This window comes from Boleophthalmus pectinirostris, unplaced genomic scaffold, assembly GCF_026225935.1.
Source record: "Boleophthalmus pectinirostris isolate CB_2022bp ecotype Guang Dong unplaced genomic scaffold, ASM2622593v1 HiC_scaffold_17, whole genome shotgun sequence".
Classification (NCBI taxonomy): Eukaryota; Metazoa; Chordata; class Actinopteri; order Gobiiformes; family Gobiidae; genus Boleophthalmus; species Boleophthalmus pectinirostris.
This window is the reverse complement of record NW_026571115.1, coordinates 24,544,367-24,563,294: the sequence shown is the minus strand read 5'-3', so window position 1 is coordinate 24,563,294 and position 18,928 is coordinate 24,544,367. Positions and strand designations below refer to the sequence as shown.

The 18,928-nt window shown below is 36.9% G+C and overlaps 1 protein-coding gene across 1 annotated transcript in view; it reads right to left on the bottom strand.

The window, feature by feature from the left end:
- grin2aa (glutamate receptor, ionotropic, N-methyl D-aspartate 2A, a) overlaps positions 1-18,928 on the bottom strand; it is a 381,703-nt gene that overhangs the window by 21,605 nt on the left and 341,170 nt on the right. The window contains exon 11 of the mRNA XM_055152940.1: positions 16,593-16,753. Coding sequence (XP_055008915.1) covers positions 16,593-16,753 — 161 coding nt within the window. The remainder of the gene's footprint in view (positions 1-16,592; positions 16,754-18,928) is intronic.

Below are 18,928 nucleotides of genomic sequence, written 5' to 3'. Positions count from 1 at the left end.
CAAAAGTGTTAAATCATCTCTAATAGGAACGCCATCCGAGCGAAACCAAACGCGGGGAGGGCGCCGCGGGGAGTGGCTGCGGTTCGATACGGCACGCTTCGCCGCCGACGGGCCCTCGGGGGAGCGCCGGAGCAAGGGTATGTCAACAAACTTAGTAAATATGAAAGTTAAAGTGCATAAAGGGTTTTCATGTTTGACTAATTATCACTTGGTTTGGTGTGGGAGTGTTTATTTTCCTTTCATGTCAGTCAAGCGGCGGTTTGAGGGAAAAAAAAGTTGAAAAAGAAAAGTACGAAATACAGGAAGTAGTGGTGAGTTTTAAAATGTAATACCTCTACCTACCACAATTATGCAGATGACACTCAGATCTACGTCTCTCTGGCAGCAGGAGACTATGGACCAGTGGAGTCACTTGGTCACTGCATCCAACAGATCAGTGTGTGGATGCAAAACAACTTTCTCCAGCTAAACTCTGACAAGACTGAAGTCATAGTGTTTGGTCCACAGAAACAAAGGGACAGTGTCAGCAGTCACCTCCAGTCTCTCGCTCTAAAACCTTCAAATCAGGCAAGAAATCTAGGGGTAATAATGGACTCAGACTTGAACTTTAACAGTCACATAAAATCAATAACATCTGCAGCCTTTTACCATCTAAAAAACATAGCAAAAATCAAAGGTTTACTGTCTAAAGCAGACTTGGAGAAACTTATCCATGCGTTTGTCTCCAGTAGGTTAGATACTGTAATGTTCTGCTCACTGGTCTCTCCAAACGAGCTGTGAGACGCTGCAGAACATCCAGAACATCCAGAACATCCAGAACGCTGCAGCTCGGGTCCTTACTCGAACTAGGAAGTACGAGCACATAAGTCCTGTGCTCAGGTCTCTGCACTGGCTTCCTGTGCCTCAGAGAATAGACTTTAAAGCAGCTCTGCTTGTGTACAAGTCTCTCCATGGCCGAGCACCAAAGTACATCTGTGACATGTTAGTGTCATATGAACCATCTCACACTCTGAGGACCTCAGGGACCGGCCTCCTGCTGGTGCCCAGAGTCACGACTAAACAAGGGGAGTCAGCGTTTCAGGTTCATGCAGCTAAAACCTGGAACAGTTCTGAACATGTGAGACAGACTCTTCTGTGACGCTGTTTAAATCCAGACTCAAAACATTTCTGTTTAACTGTGCAAATAACTGAAAGGTTTTCATTCCGCACTCTTCTCTCCAATTTATGTCTCTCTTTTTTTTTTTTTTTTTTTTTTAATCTTCATGATTATTTATGTTTTGATTTGTTTTTATTATGATTTTAATGTATTTCTTATTCTGTAAAGCACTTTGAATTACTGTGTGTACGAATTGTGCTATACAAATAAACTTGCCTTGCCTTGCCTTGCCTATGTCATCCACAGAAAAATACTAATTCCTACCTTAAATGCAGGGGCAATGTGCACACAAAAAGAAAATTTGTGTAACAGATTAAGCATTGATTCAACAAAATGTAGGTATTTTCATTTACTTTTATTTCTGTAATTTAGACCTTGTTAATATCAGCGGTTGCTAGGTAACAATTATTGAAATACCTCTATGCATGTCACATCTCCTGCCCATGATTAACTTTACCTAAAATACAAAAAATAGTCAAAACTAAGACTTTTTAGTAAAATCTTAATGAAGACATAATGTGCTTCAGCCTGCTATTGTTATAATCTCTAAACACTCGTGATCATTATGTTATAATTTGCACATTTTAAATCGCAATATTCATCTAAAACTTAGACTTAGACAAACTTTATTGATCCACAAAGGAAATTATTTGGACTCGGTAGCTCACAGCATATTATAATAACAAAGAGAAACACATGAAAGGTATAATAACTTCTAAATAAGCAGCAGAAAGTTTGGCTGCAGCAAAACTTGACGCAAAACTTATGGTTAGAAGGGCGGCACGTGCAGACTTAACCCGGGTGTACACTATGTGATTTTTGGCCCTTTTTGAGACGATTTTTCACTTGTGCAACTGTTTTTGGGATCAGGCCGAGTTTTGTTGTTTTAATCGTGTGTCGTGCTTCGTGTAGTAAACATGGGGTAACGAGAACTGATTAATACCTCATGACCAGCTCCTGATCGACAATCGTAGGTCGCAAGAATATCAAACCTGTTTGAAATCCAGTCGCCTCTCATGAGGGTTTCACGCTGTTGAAGTAGTTTGACGAGCTATGAACTTTTGAACCTGCGATTTGGTCGTACAGTTTGAGCTGGGGCTGAGTGAAACGATCGAAAATATCGCAGAGTGTACGCCCGGCATTAGCGGCCTCTCGCTTTTCCAATCGTTGTCTGCATACGGGATCGAGAGAAACATAATTTCGATTCTTTTGTGTGTCTAGTAGATGTGAAAAAATCTACAATAAAACTAACTCTGAACTTTGAAACAGCAAGACATTGATGTCAAAAAAGGCATTATATTAAAAACGACTTTATAAAAGAAGCAATTCAGGTGATTTAAATGTTGGAAAAAACGTGGTGCCAAATGGGAGCTGACGTCGCCATAAACGTCAACACAACAAAAAGCCTTGCAGGTGTTGGCCGCTCCTACAGATGGCTGCCGATCACACTAGGGGATTATATTTTTTTAAATTTCTACCAAATTAACTCCACAACACTGCCAAATTTTAGTTAGTACCGTGCCGATGAAAATGGGGATTGATTGGCGATATGGTGTCTTGAAAATAAGTGATTAAAGATTGCTCCATATACAACTTTGAGAGAGTAAATAACTATAACATGAATCATTCCGCATAAATAAAATGATGTTAACTTGTGAAATAAGAAATGTGACAGTCTCTTAAACACTCTCCACAGTCAGGTCCAAAACACATAGCCTATAGGAGTGGCATTTTCTCCGTGACGCCGCCTCTCGCGCTCACACATACAGAAGACGCGTAGATCTTGTGTAACAGTGAGCTGTCAGTCTGGCATTTACTGAATGTCAGATGAGGCCCCTGAACACAACATCACAGCCCAGAGTTTAGCTGTAATTAGCCCTGTCATAGCCCCTTCGGTATCGGACACACACTTTGTACCTTTAGCTAAACCGCACAAGCGTCGACAGAAAGTAATCGTTTGAAAGCACAAGTATTTGTTTATAGTATATACAGTGTTGGGGAGTAACAGATTACATGTACCAGGAGTTACGTAATCAGAGTACAAATTATGAGTAACTGTATTCAGTTACAGTTACTGTTTCAATGAGTGGTAATTGTATTACAGTTACTTTGTTGAAATAAATTGATTATATGGCGGTATTTTCCTGTTTTCACATTTTGGGCTATATCCCTTTTTTTTTTTTTCTTGGTAATTCCACTAATTGCAAGACACTAAAACAGGTCTAAACCAGGACTAAACCAGGTCTAAACGAGGACTAAACCAGGTCTAAACAAGGACTAAACCAGGACTAAACCAGGAACTAAACCAGATCTAAACAAGAACTAAACCAGGTCTAAACAAGGACTAAACCAGGTCTAAACAAGGACTAAACCAGGTCTAAAACAGGATTTAACAGGACTAAACCATGCTCTATATCAATGATATTTTTTTGATTTGGTTAAGTAAAGACTCGGCCTTTTCATTTTCTTTTATCAGATAAAACATCTTATGTGAAGATTTCCTCGTCTTTGCTTCTCTACAGCAAACCAAGTAATCCAAAGTAATCAGATTACGTTACTCACTTTAAGTAATTTAATGGATTATGTTACAAACTACATTTTGGGGTATGTAATCTGTAGGGGAATACATTTTAAAAGTAACCTTCCCAACACTGAGTATATATTATATATCTAGTAGTTTTTTCAATATACTGTTTATTTATATGGGTAAATAAGAGTGTATATTTTTACCTCCACCAAGGAGGTTATGTTTTTGCCGGCGTTTGTCTGTTTGTTTGTTTGTTTGTCTTGTTAGCAACATAACTCAAAAAGTTATGGACCGATTTTGATGAAATTTTCAGGATTTGTTGGAAATGTGAAAAGGAAGAACTGATTTCATTTTGGGGGTGATCCGGAAGAAATCCTGGATTCTGGATCACTTTGAAATTTTAGTTAACATTGTGGTAAATGGGGCCAAAAATGTTGTTTCTCAATATCTCGGTTAATTATTGACCAAACCCCATGAAATTTGACTCAGGGATGGACAATGGGATCCTCTTTCATATTCCAAAGGCTGATCCGGATCTGATCCAGAAGACTGATTTTATCACAATTTATATCAAAAATGGGGTTAGTCCTTGGCGGAGGTCTGCGCTCTCTGAGTGCTTTTCTAGTTTATTCTTTTTTCAGACCAAATCTGAAGACCAAATGCACCTCACATAAGATAAAACCTCATATAATATTAAATAAGAACTGTTTTGAATTCACACTGCACATTTAACATCAATCCTGTGTAACAAGATAATATGTCAGTTTGTTTTGTCTTTTTACAATTTACAACAACAGCAACAACAAACTTTATTTATAGAGCGATTTTCATACATTTCATGCAACACAAAGCACTTTACTACTACTAATTTACTACTACTACACTAGTACTACAGTTCAAATTTACAGAATACTCGTGCAATTACATTTGTACTGTACTTTTCTGATCTATCTTATAATGTTGTTTCCACTTCAAAACCTGGAGTTGTGTTTTCTTTCATTCACACACGTTTAACACACAAACTCAAACAGAAAACACTCTGTTCCACTTTGTGATGTCATGTATTAATACAGCTCTACTGTGTTTTTGAACTCCATACACCTTCACTAGAATCATTTATCATCATTTCAGTCCTGGAATTGCCAGTCTCTACTGAAGTAAAGTTAAAAAGGAGCTTCATGACATCACAAGGTGGAGCAGAGCATTGTGAGCTTTGGACATGTAGACAGATGAATAATAAACATGTGTGAACAAAACAAAACACAAATCTAGGTATGTTTTTGAGGAGGTAACAACTACAGCTGCTCGATTATGGAAAAAATCATTATCACGATTATTTTTGGTCAATATTGAAATCACGATTATTTTTGTAGTTACACGATGCATTTATTCAGCATTTCTCTCTCAAAAAACCCACTTTGTTATTGATAATTTACGCAAACTTTCAAATTGAAATTAAATATAGGCTACAAATATGAACCTTACAGCAGTTTTCCAATGTATAAAACATAAAATGAATACAATATACTTAAATAAGGCATAGAAAAACATAAATGTATCCAAAATAAACTAAATATCCAGCGGTTTTACAATCTCTGCATTAAAAAATAAATAAATAAATGTACTAAATATAATTTAAAAAAATCCCAAAATAAACTGTTAAACTTTAATTGTGAGTTTGGAGATAGTTTGACACACAAATCAAAATCGTGATCAAAATTCAGTTAATTGCACAGCCTTTATAACATGACTTAAAGCTCACAGGAGTCAATTTGGTTAAATACAGGACCTTTAATATTCTTAAATCATCCTTATTCTGCCTTTTCATACACTTTGGCGACTGGGAGAGGTGCACACACGGTGGCACTGGTCAAAACATTTCAAAATATTTTGCTTTCTCCACAGTTTTTCTGTACTTATTCCTGTAACGTTGGGGGATTATCTGCTCAAAAGTTGTTGCAGTATGTTTACAACTTGAGAGGGAATTCCAGTGTGCTTGTGTCAGCAGGCTGGAGTGATTGATATACATAAATTACTTGCAAACATGCAGATATACGTGGGAGTAAGCATAAAAAAAGTAAAAACAGCCACTACAACAAATTGAGAATGTACTTTTGGTGCAGTCATATGCTTTTTCCAAAAACACAGATATGATTATAAGTATTTTTATATCTCTACAAATCCTCTAATAATTCTAATCGTAACAAGGGCATGAACAATACTGAAGTTTATATTTACAAAAAGCCTCATTAGATTCTGCACAGTTCCTATTCTGAATTGCAAATGTTACTTTAAAAACAGTGAATTAAACAATTAAACGAACAGCAATTCTTAATAGCCACAAATGTATATTCATGGTTCGTTCTCATATTAAATAATAGTTAATAAACAAGCTAATGTTTTACTAATAATTAGTTGTTAAAAGAAGTCAAAGGGTCTGTATTACACGACTTTCTGATCTGATCTATATTATACTGTATTTTTCCGATTATAAGTCGCACTTTTTTTCATTGTTTGGGTGGTCCTGCGACTTATACTCTGGTGCAACTTATATAACAACATTTTCACACTGACAGCTGCGAAAGGGTGATCTAGGCTTTTGTTCCAGTATTTGCTACTCCTATTACTCCTGTACCACTGTCACTTTGTGCTCTACTGCGCATGTCTCCTGCAGAAAGAGCCTCTGTTCTGCTGCAAGTAGTGAAATATGCAGCCGAAAACGGTAATCGAGCAGCAGAAAGAAAGCTTTGGGTTGAGCGAGAAACTTGTGACAATCGGGAGGGAGCAACTTCACCATGCAACTTTCCTGGAAGTCACTGGATGGATGGACAAAGCCTGGACTTCATTGACAACCAAAACCATCCAGTCGGGATTCAGAAATTGTTCATCATAATTGATTAACGATGCTGAGTCTGACGACAGCTACGCAGAAGAGTTTGGAAGTCGCGGAGTTGCTCAGAAGTGACACCGAGGATGAAGGATTCAATGGATTTAGTGATTTGGAGTGAGATGGAGAGTTCGGTAAACTTGTTCTGTTGTTTATCTGAAGAACTGTGGCGAGGAGAAAATTCAGTTTCCAGCCGACAAACAAAATTTTCTCGTCGCCATGGATTCTACCTGGACAACTGAGGTATTCTTCGCATATCTGAAGAACTGTTCATATGTAACATTAACAGTCTGTTGTTATTACTAGAACTTGCCTTTCAAGATAAAATGTCGGTTCCTGGTCTCTGATTTTATAAAATAAATTTCCCCCAAAAAAGTGCAACTTATAGTCCGGTGTGACTTATATATGTTTTTTTTCTTCTTCATTACGCATTTTTTGGCCGGTGCGACTTATACTCTGGAGCAACTTATAGTCTGAAAAATACGGTAATGTTCTAACTCATACTTGGAGTTGTGTTTTGTTTCATTCACATGTTTAACAACACAAATTGAGTTCTTCTCTGAAATAGAAAATAATCTGTTCCACCTTGTGATGTAATGTGGCAATACAGTAAGAGCTCCACTGTGTGTGTTTGGATCATTTCAACCCTGAAATTGCCACTGAACTAAAGGTAAAAGGAGCTGTTAACTTGAAACTACCACTACATGACATCACAAAGTGGGACAGAGCTTTTTGAGCTTTGGAGATGTAGACAGACAAATACCACGAGTGAAACAAAACACAACTCCAGGTATGTTTTTGATGAGGTAACTACATTCTAACATGACTGAAAACCCACAAGACTCAGATTAACAAAGGGTCTTTAAAGATGTGTAGTAAAAGCTCTTCACCATGTGGTTTTCCCTAATTTATGGTTCTTTTTACGCACTTTTAGTCGTCTGGGTGATTTCTTGTGACAATGATGTAATCCACTTTAAGACCTGGTTTAGCCCTGGATTAAACCTGGAATAGTCCTGTTATAGACTTAGATTTAAATCTGGTGGTACTCGGAAAGCTAATTCTTTTAGTATCTAGAGCGAAAAGTTTAAGAGCCACGGCTTTAGAGAGTTGAATCCTAAACTATTTGACTCATTAAAGATACAAAATAAGTGATTAAAAAAGTGTTTAAAGGGCCAGTATTACACTACACTATTTTCTGATCAATTATAATGTTTTTTCTCCATCAAAAACATACCTGGAGTTGTGTTTTGTTTCGTTCACACATGTTTAACACCAAACCCCCCATATTTACGCTCTAACTAGTTCTTCTCTCAAATAAAAAAACCTTCTGTTCCACCATGTGATGTCATGTGGTAACACAGGAAGTGCTCCACTGTGACCTAAAGCTCAAAAAATTTATTCCTACATGTGTGAAATTCCCCTGGACTTTATGATCTCAAACTGAATGAACTCTACTCCCCTTGCTATTATCCTTTTCTCTTCCTAAATTCACTTTTTTTTTTTTAATACTATGGTATTGTATTGTTACTGTATAATATGTTGTGTTTATGTTCCCTCATCCCGACACATAACTGCTGAGGACACACAGCTGTGTTTATTGTATCAAGTTTATGCACCAAGTTGTGTGTAATAAAAAAAAACAAAAAAAAAAAACTGTTTAACTTTTTAAACTACACACACCTTCAATAGAATGATTTGGATGATTCCAGCCCTGGAATTTCCAATATCTTTTAAACAAACAGTAAAGTATAGCTGTTAACTTCAAAACTACCACTTCATGACATCACAAGGTGGAACAGAGCATTTAGAGCTTTGGAGATGTAGACAGACTAATAATAAAGGGTTACTCAAACACGTGAATGAAACAAAACACAACTTCAGGTCTGTTTGTGATGAAGTAACAGCATTATAACTCAAACTCATAAGAGTCAGTTTTGTGTAATATAGTATTGTTTCCCAAAACCTGGGTCACGACTCTCAGGTGGGTAACATGGGATTTTTTGGGGGGGTTGCCTTGTCACGATCTGCTCTACGTCTGCAATATATAGTTATGACTCAAAATAATCGATATATCATATTGTTTAATGTAATGATACAGTATCGATATCATGGGCTGCTGTACTGATATATCGCTAAGAGTATTTTTTGGTATATTTTACAAAATTATTTTGTTACAGCGCTACAGTTTTGTTGCTTGTTCAGGGAAAGGAAACTCATTTATTTAACATTTTCACTGTCTTGATGATTAAAATGTGTGTGTTTTATATTAATTTTGCACAAAAAGTGGTTTAACAAAGATTTTTTGTGTCACAGCCATGATTTAGCCATTATTTTTTATTGAACCGTATCAAATTGATTTGAAGTATATCGTATAAAATTGAAAGTTCACTGTATCGAGACATGTATCTTATCGTGGCCTGTGTATTGATGCATGTATCGTATCCGCAACTTCTTAATGATACCCAGCCCTAGTTCTGACACATGCTGAAATGTTAAGACAGGTTTTGTATCATTTCTAATCATTTTGTCTTTATTTTATTGACCATTTTGTTCCAAGATTGCTGGTTCAATTGAATGTTGAAAAGAAAAAGAAATGGGTTACATTTAATGTCCAAATAGGCGACTTATGGATCCTTTTATTGCTGCTTAAATTACTGTTTTTCATTGTTTAAAACTTGAGTAATACTAACTGTTCATAGAGACACAATCACTCAGTCAACAATAAAATATCCTCATTAATGTTCAATAATCCCCCTTTATTTTGTGATTTATGAATAATGTATATTGACTTGGGTTGTGACTTTTAAAATGTGGGTCTCTCAAAAGAAAAAAACACTGAAATATAGGACCTTATAGCCACCAGATGAAGTGACATGTCGGATCTAATCTCCCTCAGAAAAGTTTAATACTAGTAGTGCACCTTTAATTATTATTATTGATTTTGAATCCATACAATTCTCCTCATGAATATTAATAACAAGTGTAATTTCATTGACCCACACACAAGCTGAATTTGCATTGAATATTCTGATCAATAACTTCCATCGATCATGTCCATTACTCATACATTTGTTCATTGTTTTTAACCTTTTACATTTTGAATTTGACGGCTTTGCAAGTCACGCTCAGATTTTTATACTTCTCTAATTTTGACTTAGTTTGGTGTGATTATAACTATTGTAAATATAAATTATAGTTTTCCACTAATCAAGAAGCAATTTGTGAAGAGAAGTTGAAAAATATGCCCTGTAAAAACGAAGGAAGAATTCTCATTTTGAGGGAGAATTTTGTCCCAAAAGTTCAGCACAATTTACAAGTAAGAAACACATTTTTCTGATACTTTAAAAAATTATTTAGACAAAATAAAGGTGTTTTCTTATATGTGTATTTGTCAGATAATCATTTCTGTGTACATTACAGGGGTTTTGCAGTAACAGTTATCAGGGTTACCACTGTTTTTCATTGACGAAATTTCAAAACTTTTCCATGACTTTTTCATGACCTACAGTGACTTTTCCACGACTTTACAACACCCTTCATATGTAAAACTGATCAGACTTTTAGGACTAAATATGAAATGTTAACACTTTCCACTCACCTTATGGTTTGGTGTTATAGTTTTTAACATTCAAAATACTGTCAGTGTTTATTTTAAACAAAAGGCACAGATGTTCAGAAATAATCATAATAGTCTAATAATTTTACTTAACAGAACGCTGTAGTTTAGTGAAACAGACACTAAAATTCCATGACTTTTCCAAAACTTTCATTCAATTTATTCAATTCATTTTCAATTTCCATGACTTTTCCAGGATTTCCATGACTGCGGGAGCCTTGAGTTATAGAATTTCCTAGTGTGATGTCAAGATTTCCAACCAGAAATTAAAATTTTACACCTAAAAAATGACCAAATTGTGAAAACGTGTGTGAATGTTTTTGCACAAATCTTAAATATAACGATCTTAACTGTGTTTTACTAAAATGAGTCGTCTAATCTGTCACTTTAAAGGTGTATTGTGTAACTTTTCTGGTGGAGAGTCTATCAAATGTTTTTCTCCATGGAGATCTTATTCCTTTATCTTTATCCCAATGTTTGACTACTCCAAATTTAAGACTTTTAAAGACGTTTTTAAGACCACTTACATCAACATCGCACCTATTATGAGGGTGAAAAACTCCAGATCCAATTCTAATAATAATAAAATACTTTTATTATAAAATCTCAATTTCAGAACTCATTTATAGTAGTATGCATTGCTTGTAAAATGGCCAAAAAAATCACTTATAACATTCTAACAAGACAAACTAAATACTGTTTGCGCATACTCAAAACGACGTTCATTCACGTTACATGATTTCACATCGTTGTTGTTGTTTTTTTGTTTTTTTTTCTCTCCATTTAACATTGCACTGCAGCCTGGTTGAGTATACAAAAAAAATTATGAAATTTAAGTGAAAAAAATATGACTTGAACAACATAATTTAAGACTTTTTAAGGCCTTAATTTAGGAACATAAAATTTAAGACCTTTTTAAGAGGTTTAAGACCCTGCGGATACCCTGGTATGGCATTAAACCTTTCTATCTTCATGAAGACCAAATCAGACCAAGTTACAGGTCAGATCTGTGGAGAGGCGACCCCGCTCACACTCAGAATGCATGTTTCTATAGGTATTTTGAGCTATAAAAACACTTGTAATTGAATTATTGTGAGGTAGAGCTGATTAATATGGTAAAAAGTTACACAATAAACCATTAAGGCATGTATTTGTGTCCGGTTACATTCAAATGTCTCTTATTCAGAAACTAGAGGGACTATTGAAATAAGTAAAGTATTAGAAAAGAAATTAGAAAGAGTAACACTCCAACAGGGTAAAGTTAAACCTGTGATATTCTTTCAAGTTGTTGACAACAAATTTAAAAACTCATGTCGGTAACGGAGGGAATGAAATATGCAGCACTTTTTGGGCAATAAATACAAACAGTGATAACTCTTGGTTCTCACTTACATATCCTTAACAAACTGGTTTGAATATTTGCTTCATATAGTTTTCTACCATATGGTACAAGATTAGGTTGAAAAACCTCTTACTTTTTGAGTAATGAGATTTTTTATTAAGAAAAGTCATGGTAACGGAGGGAAAAGTAACGGAGGGAAAATTGTAGAGTAGAAGGTGCATGATTTTGTATAATTTGTCAGCTTTTTTCTTCCGAATATATAAAATATGTCAGTCCTTCCAAGCAAATTTTTTATCATTTTAAATACTTTTATATATTTTTTTAAATCATGTACCTTCATCAACAGTTCAAAGATGGAATAACACAAGATATGATGAAATACATCCATTTATTTACATGATTTGCAGGTTTTTGAATTTTGGGAAATAATTTTTGTTCCATGTTTCATACATGGTCTGTTTAAAACATATGTAACTTTAGAACCAAAAATGGTACAGAAAAAGGTAAACAGTTTCATAAACTAGAGTACATATGTATCTGTTCAATACATTTTTATATCAGATGCATTAACTTGAATTTTTGGCCTTGCTGTTTACTTCTGCTTGACTGGGCCCATTTCTCAAAACTTCAGACAAGCTGCAGTAGTATCTTTGCTTGAATATATTACGTCCTGTATGTTTTGCGTGGTTAAGGACAGTTTGTATGCACCGTGGAAACCAGACGCACACTAATCCTTTTTTACACGAGCTGCCTCTTTCTGGTAAACCTGCGGCTTCCTCCGTGAGTGATGTCATTTCAGAGTTGTATTTTAAGTTCCCTGCACCGCGAGTGACTTCAGCAGCCCAAATATTAATCCAATCAGTCGAGCCCCCCGCGCACAGTTCCTCTGCCCGTGCCTGTAACAGATTTCATGCATTAAGCCTGTCAGCATTACGTGTGATCAGGGCTAATCCTAGCATCGCGCTCCCCACCTGCTAATGCTAATACTTCCGAATAGAATTATCAATGAGGGTGTTAGCGCCTGCTCGTACCTGCGGATCACTGTTTATATAAATACACGAGTGAGTGTCTTATTCCTGAGAGGTTTACGCGCGTCCCTAGTAGCGGCGTCGCGAGCGAGTGAGGCGGTGTTTCGTTTTGCATGTAGGAGTATTAGCGCTAGCATGTTTACCGCACACCCACTCTGCTCATGACTTATGGATGACAGCCTTTCTTAACGGCATAAATGTATATTCATGATGCATACTCATATTAAAGCTCCTGTAATACACAAAATTTTACTCTTATGAGCTTTAAACCGTGTTATAATGTTGTTACTTCATCAAAAACAAACCCGGAGTTGTGTTTTGTTTCATTCATATACAGTGTTGGGAAGGTGACTTTTAAAATGTAATCCCCTACAGATTACAGATTACATACCTCAAAATGTAGTTTGTAACAGAATCCATTAAATTACTTAAAGTGAGTAATGTAATCTGAATACTTTGGATTACTTGATTTGCTGTAGAGAAGCAAAGACTAGAATATCGTAACATAAGATGTTTTGTTTACTAAAAGAAAAAAAAAAAAAAACTTTAGACTTTACTGAACCAAATTAAAAATATTATTGATAGAAGAGAAGACACGTCCACACAGCATGATTTAGTCCTGTTAAATCCTGGTTTAGTCCTGGTTTAGACCTGTTTTAGACCTGGTTTAGACCTGGTTTAGACCTGTTTTAGACCTGGTTTAGACCTGGTTTAGACCTGGTTTAGACCTGGTTTAGACCTGGTTTAGATCTGGTTTAGACCTGGTTTTAGTCTTGGTTTAGTCCTGGTTTAGTCCCGTTTTAGACCTGGTTTAGATCTAGTTTAGATCTGGTTTAAACCTGGTTTTAGTCCTGTTTTAGACCTGTTTTAGACCTGGTTTAGACCTGGTTTAGACCTGGTTTAGACCTGGTTTAGACCTGTTTTAGACCTGTTTTAGACCTGTTTTAGTTTTAGACCTCCTGGTTTTAGTCCTGGTTTTTAGTCCTGTTTTTTTTTAGTCCTGTTTTAGACCTGGTTTAGATCTAGTTTAGACCTGGTTTTAGTCCTGGTTTAGTCCTGTTTTAGTCCCATTTTAGACCTGGTTTAGATCTAGTTTAGACCTGGGGATATAGCCCGAAATGTGAAAACAGGAAAATCCCTCTGTGTAATCCACTTATTTCAACAAAGTAACTGTAATCCAATTACCACTCACTGAAACAGTAACTGTAACTGAATACAGTTACTCATAATTTGTACTCTGATTACATAACTCCGGTACATGTAATCTGTTACTCCTCAACACTGTGCATATGTTTGAGTAACTCTTTAAATTAGTCTGTCTACATTTCCAAAGCTCAACATGCTCTGCTCCACCTTGTGATGTCATGAAGTGGTAGTAGGTAAGACACTGCGTTAACATAAGGTGACCAGATTTTCTGAATTAAAAACTGGGACACTGCTGGTTTGTAATAATAATAATAAAATTGTGAAACGTGTGCGTATTATTTGATTTGTTTGTGTTGTGATTTTAATGTATTTCTTATTCTGTAAAGCACTTTGAATGACTTTGTGTACAAATTGTGCTGTACAAATAAACTTGCCTTGCCTGATTAAGGAAAATTGTTCTGCACTCGGCCCATTCATGACATTCAGAACTAACGTGAGTCAGTAGTCACATTTTCTTAGTGTTTTGGTCATTTTTAAGCAGCGTTTGTGTATTTTACCTAAACAAATGTAAATGTATGCCTCTCTTTACTGTTGGCAAGGATCAAATTGGTCAAAAACAGGGACATATGGGGCATTTCTTGTATAAAACTGGGACAAATCAATGGTTTTGGATAAATCTGCTGGGACAGGGGACACAGGACTCAAAACTGGGACTGTCCCGGGAAAATAGGGACGGTCTGGTTGATTGGCTAGCACTCATGCCTCACAGCAATCAGGTTCCGAGTTCGATCCCCAAGTCACCCGGGCCTTTCTGTGTGGAGTTTGCATGCTTCTCAACGTGTCTCGATGAGTTTCTTTCAGATGCTTGCTACACAGGTCTCCAGGAAAAACATCTGATAGTTAATGTCAATGCTCAAGGACGACAGGTGAAAATTAGCACTGGTGCAACAACCTGGTACAATGTATCTCTCCTGTTAAGGTTCATGTAGATTGTACACTGTCCGTCTCATTAAATAAATAAACTAACAATAATAAACTAAGTTAACAGTTACCTTTTACCTTTTGTTTACTAGAAATTGGCAATTCCAGAGCTAAAATGATCCAAATGACTCTAGTGAAGGTGTATGGAGTTTAAAAACACAGTGGAGCACTTCTTGTATTACCACATGACATCACTAGGCTTAAAGGTTGTATGGAGGATTTTTTGTTTGTTTCAAATTGTCAGTGAAAGTTTAAAATACCATTACAGAGACGCAGCAGCCTTGTAATTATGATGACCAAAAAAAAAAAAAAAAAAGAAAGAAAATCTATCAACTGTGGACGTGTTGAGGCCAATCATCAGCCAATAGAAAACGAGGCTGCCTCATTTTCTATTGGCTGTTAGGTTGTCAATCAAACTCCCTACGTTTCTAAGGTAACTATGCAGCGGGTCTTAGGGGCTTTTTCTAATTGTGGCTCTCTCGCAGTTCGCATAAAGTTTGTTGCGATGTCAGACGAGAATCCACGACCAGTTCGCCGCAAAAAAAAGTCAGTTTTTGAGGTCGCTGAAAGAAAAAAAGGAGAAAAGGAGAGAAGACAAACTGAGGTGATTCTTGGAGATTCCTTCCAGCGATGGCGCGACTGAAGCGGACGAAGGGTCTAAAAACTGAGGTGTCGGTCTCTAAATTATTTCTAGAGGGACCTGTGGAGGAGGAAGGTGGTGTCTACATTTGAAAAAGGACTGTCGCTGGATTTCTCTTTCCTTAAAAAAAATCCTCTATACAACCTTTAAGAGCTCAGTCTAAATGTGCAGGGTTTGTGCGTTAAACATCTGTGAATGAAACAAAACACGACTCCAGATATGTTTTTGATGAGAAAGCAACATTACGACATACATCAGAAAGTAGTGGAATATTGTTTAAATAGTAGTAAATACACGTATTAATGGGTTACTAGTTAAAAGGGGCCACATTACAATACTTTTTGGTCTATATTATAGTGTTTCCTCATCACAAACAGACCTGGGGTTGTGTTTTGTTTCATTCACACATGTTTAACACACAAACCCCGCATATTTAGGCTGAGTTCTTCTCTCAAGCAGAAACTCTACTGTGTTTTTAAACTCCATACATCTTCACTAGAATCGGGTACAGGGGAACAAGGGTAAAACGTAGCTGTTAACTTGAAAACTACCTCTACATCACAAGGTGGAACAGAGGATTTTGAGCCTGGTAGATTTCACGCAGACTAAAAACACAAAGGGTTACTCAAAACATGTGTGTTGAATGTAGGATTATTAGTCCTAGCGTGTTTACATCCACTCCGCTCATGACTTATGGATGATGGCGCGCGTCACGTTTGCTGGTAACTTTCTCTCCTCCCCTCCCAGCGGGGCAGCCTGTCCTTCACGAGGAGAAATGCGATTGGGTCCCGCCCCCCAGGCCATTAGCCAATAGGGAATGGCGCCTCGTTATATCGTCCCATCAACCCTTCGTCCTCTATACCTGCTGGGCTTTTTTTTTTTCCCTCCTTGCCCCATTTTCTTATTCTCTCCAACCCCGTATTGTCCATACCTTACCCCTCCCTCCCTTCTCTCTTTTCATACATCTATCCTAAGCGCAATCTTTACTTCTACTTTTCTCCCATCCAACAGACTAAATTGATCCACTTTTTTAATCTGTCCTTCCTTAGCTCCCTGACACCCGGCTCTCCCTTGCACCCCTTCACACCCGCACCAGTCCCATTATAGAGCCCCAGTCTAAAAATAGCCTCTGCTGTTCCCAATGAGGAAGCCCATTCATCGCCGGTCTCAAAGGAGCTGTCACACACACGTACAATGCTACACTGCGTATTGGACTCGGGCTAATTCAATGGCACTGTCCGTACACTGAGAGAGGGGACTGGTTCTTACCCCGACTTGAGGCTGACCAGGGCGTCTGTCACTCCGGTCTGGTGGTATTTGACCATGTACTGGTGCATGGCCGGGTAGTTCTTCCGGATGTTTCTCTCCGTTGAACCGTTTGGCACAGTCCCGAACCGGAAAGGAGGGGAGTACGCGTATGGGTTCTGGAACTGTGGGAAGAAGCAGAAAAAGAACAAGAATTTTAACTTAAAGGTCTCCTGGCTACGATAAATGGCTTTTGTTTCATCTTGTATAAAGTAAATGCAGATCAGTGAGAAAGTATGAGACTGAACAATGCCAAAATATCCATAAATTCAAGTTGTTATATAGAAACATATGGTCTGGTCACAGTATAAAGAGAGTGGGTCATAATATTAGAACAATACTTCCTTCTGGTGTTTTGGTTTATGGCAGGGATGTCAAACTCAAATTCACAGAGGCCAAAATAAAAAACTGGGACTATGTCGTGGGCCAAATTAAATATTTATTGAAAAATTTCAACGACATCTGCATGTTTTCTCTTCTTTCTAGATATGTAATGTTAAACCTTTTCTTATTAAAATAAATGTTTAATAATATTTTTGCTTAAACAATGAATCCAGAACAAGTATAATAAAAAAAAAAAAAAAAACTAACAAAATTTTATGTAATTTTAAGTAATTTTAAGTTTAAGTAATGTCTCTGTAGCCGGTGGGCAGCTCTAACACATATTTGATATGATCTTGCGGGCCAAATATAATTATATCGCGGGCCAAATTTGGTCCCCGGGCCTGAGTTTGACATGTCTGGTTTATGGTGTTGTCCGTTGCTGATATGTGCCATGATGTGCCAATTACATTACTTGTATCTGTGCATTGACTGTATCCTTAACCTTACAATTGTTGGTATGCTTACGTTATTCTACCAAGCTATAACAGTCAGACGGTTTCACTTCGTAGAAACCGTCTGACCTCACAGTGTTATTTGGTAGTTACAAAAGTAATGCTTCACCAACGAGGCAAACTGGTATGTTAAACTATTCCCAAATCCCGTAGGAAGAAGGGCAATAACGTCTTTCCCCTTGATGAAATTCACCAAACATTCTCTTTGTTCAGGCTTTAAATCTCAGGAATCATTGACAACACTGAATATATGGCTCCTCGCTGATTGGCTGGAGCCCGAACTTGCATTTCTGGGGTTTTTGCGAACCGTCTATTGTATTCTGATTTTTGAGGCACTAGGTGGTGCAAGCCTGGCTATAACAGTTACTCATTATCCGCACTTGTAAGTAGTTTATGTAGTTTAATGCAAAATGTCTGACAAATGCAAAATAAATCTCATTGTGTTAGATTAGAAGAGTGGGGGTGGGATTAAATAAGTTTTCTTCCTATTCCTTTTTGCAAATTTTTTGTTGTTGTTGTGGTTATTTTTATTTCTATTATGATTTCACGTATGTTATATGTTCCATTGTATAAAAATGTAAATCTGTACTTGCCCAAAATAAATACATAAATAACCAAAAAAATAACCTATGCATTTTGTTGGACACATCACATACCAGTACATGACATCACAAGGTGGAACAGAGCATTTTGTTACTCAAACGTGTGTGTTTTTGAGGAAAACAGGGCGTCAATTTTGTGTGATATAAGACCTTTCGGTAAAAAGTTCAGCTATCTGTACTATACGTGAGTACATTTTAAAGTGGATATTTTTACTTTTACTTCACCACATCTGAAAGCAGCAGATACGGGCGCTGATACTTAACAATTTGATGGATCTGATATCTTCCAAATATCGGTTCAGACAATATACTGGTTGGGTATTTGATTCGATGCAATAGGACTTTTTATTGGTCATAGTTTCAGAACTTTAGAATTTTTATTTACACAATGTTTGTCCTTTATTGAGAGATAAATAACAGCTATATAACACAGCAGGATTAGCTTTGTTTTTATTTTAAGGGAATAAATGGTTGATATTGGCAGATACTTAAGGCTACAGGTACTGGAATCGGTATCGGAAAGTAAAACGGCTGCGTCCCTCGTAATAATAGATAGAGAAGCTACTGCCAGTGACGCCAAATTTCATCCAATCACACAAACTGTTTGCTACGAATTATGGGAAAACAACTGCCCGAGAATACTCCTGATAGTTGATTCTCTGTGCATTATGTGTGAGGTGTGAGGGAAAAAAAAACAGAGTGGGCAGAGACTCATGTAGAAACAACAGCACGACACTATCCCAGTTTCTGTTTCTGTGTCATGGTGCAATATCAGCGCTGCAGTAAGGATTAAGGGGGCGGGTTGAAATCCAAACTTATACACTTACTCTGAGTCATGGTTTAAAGTAAGGCACAAGGTCTC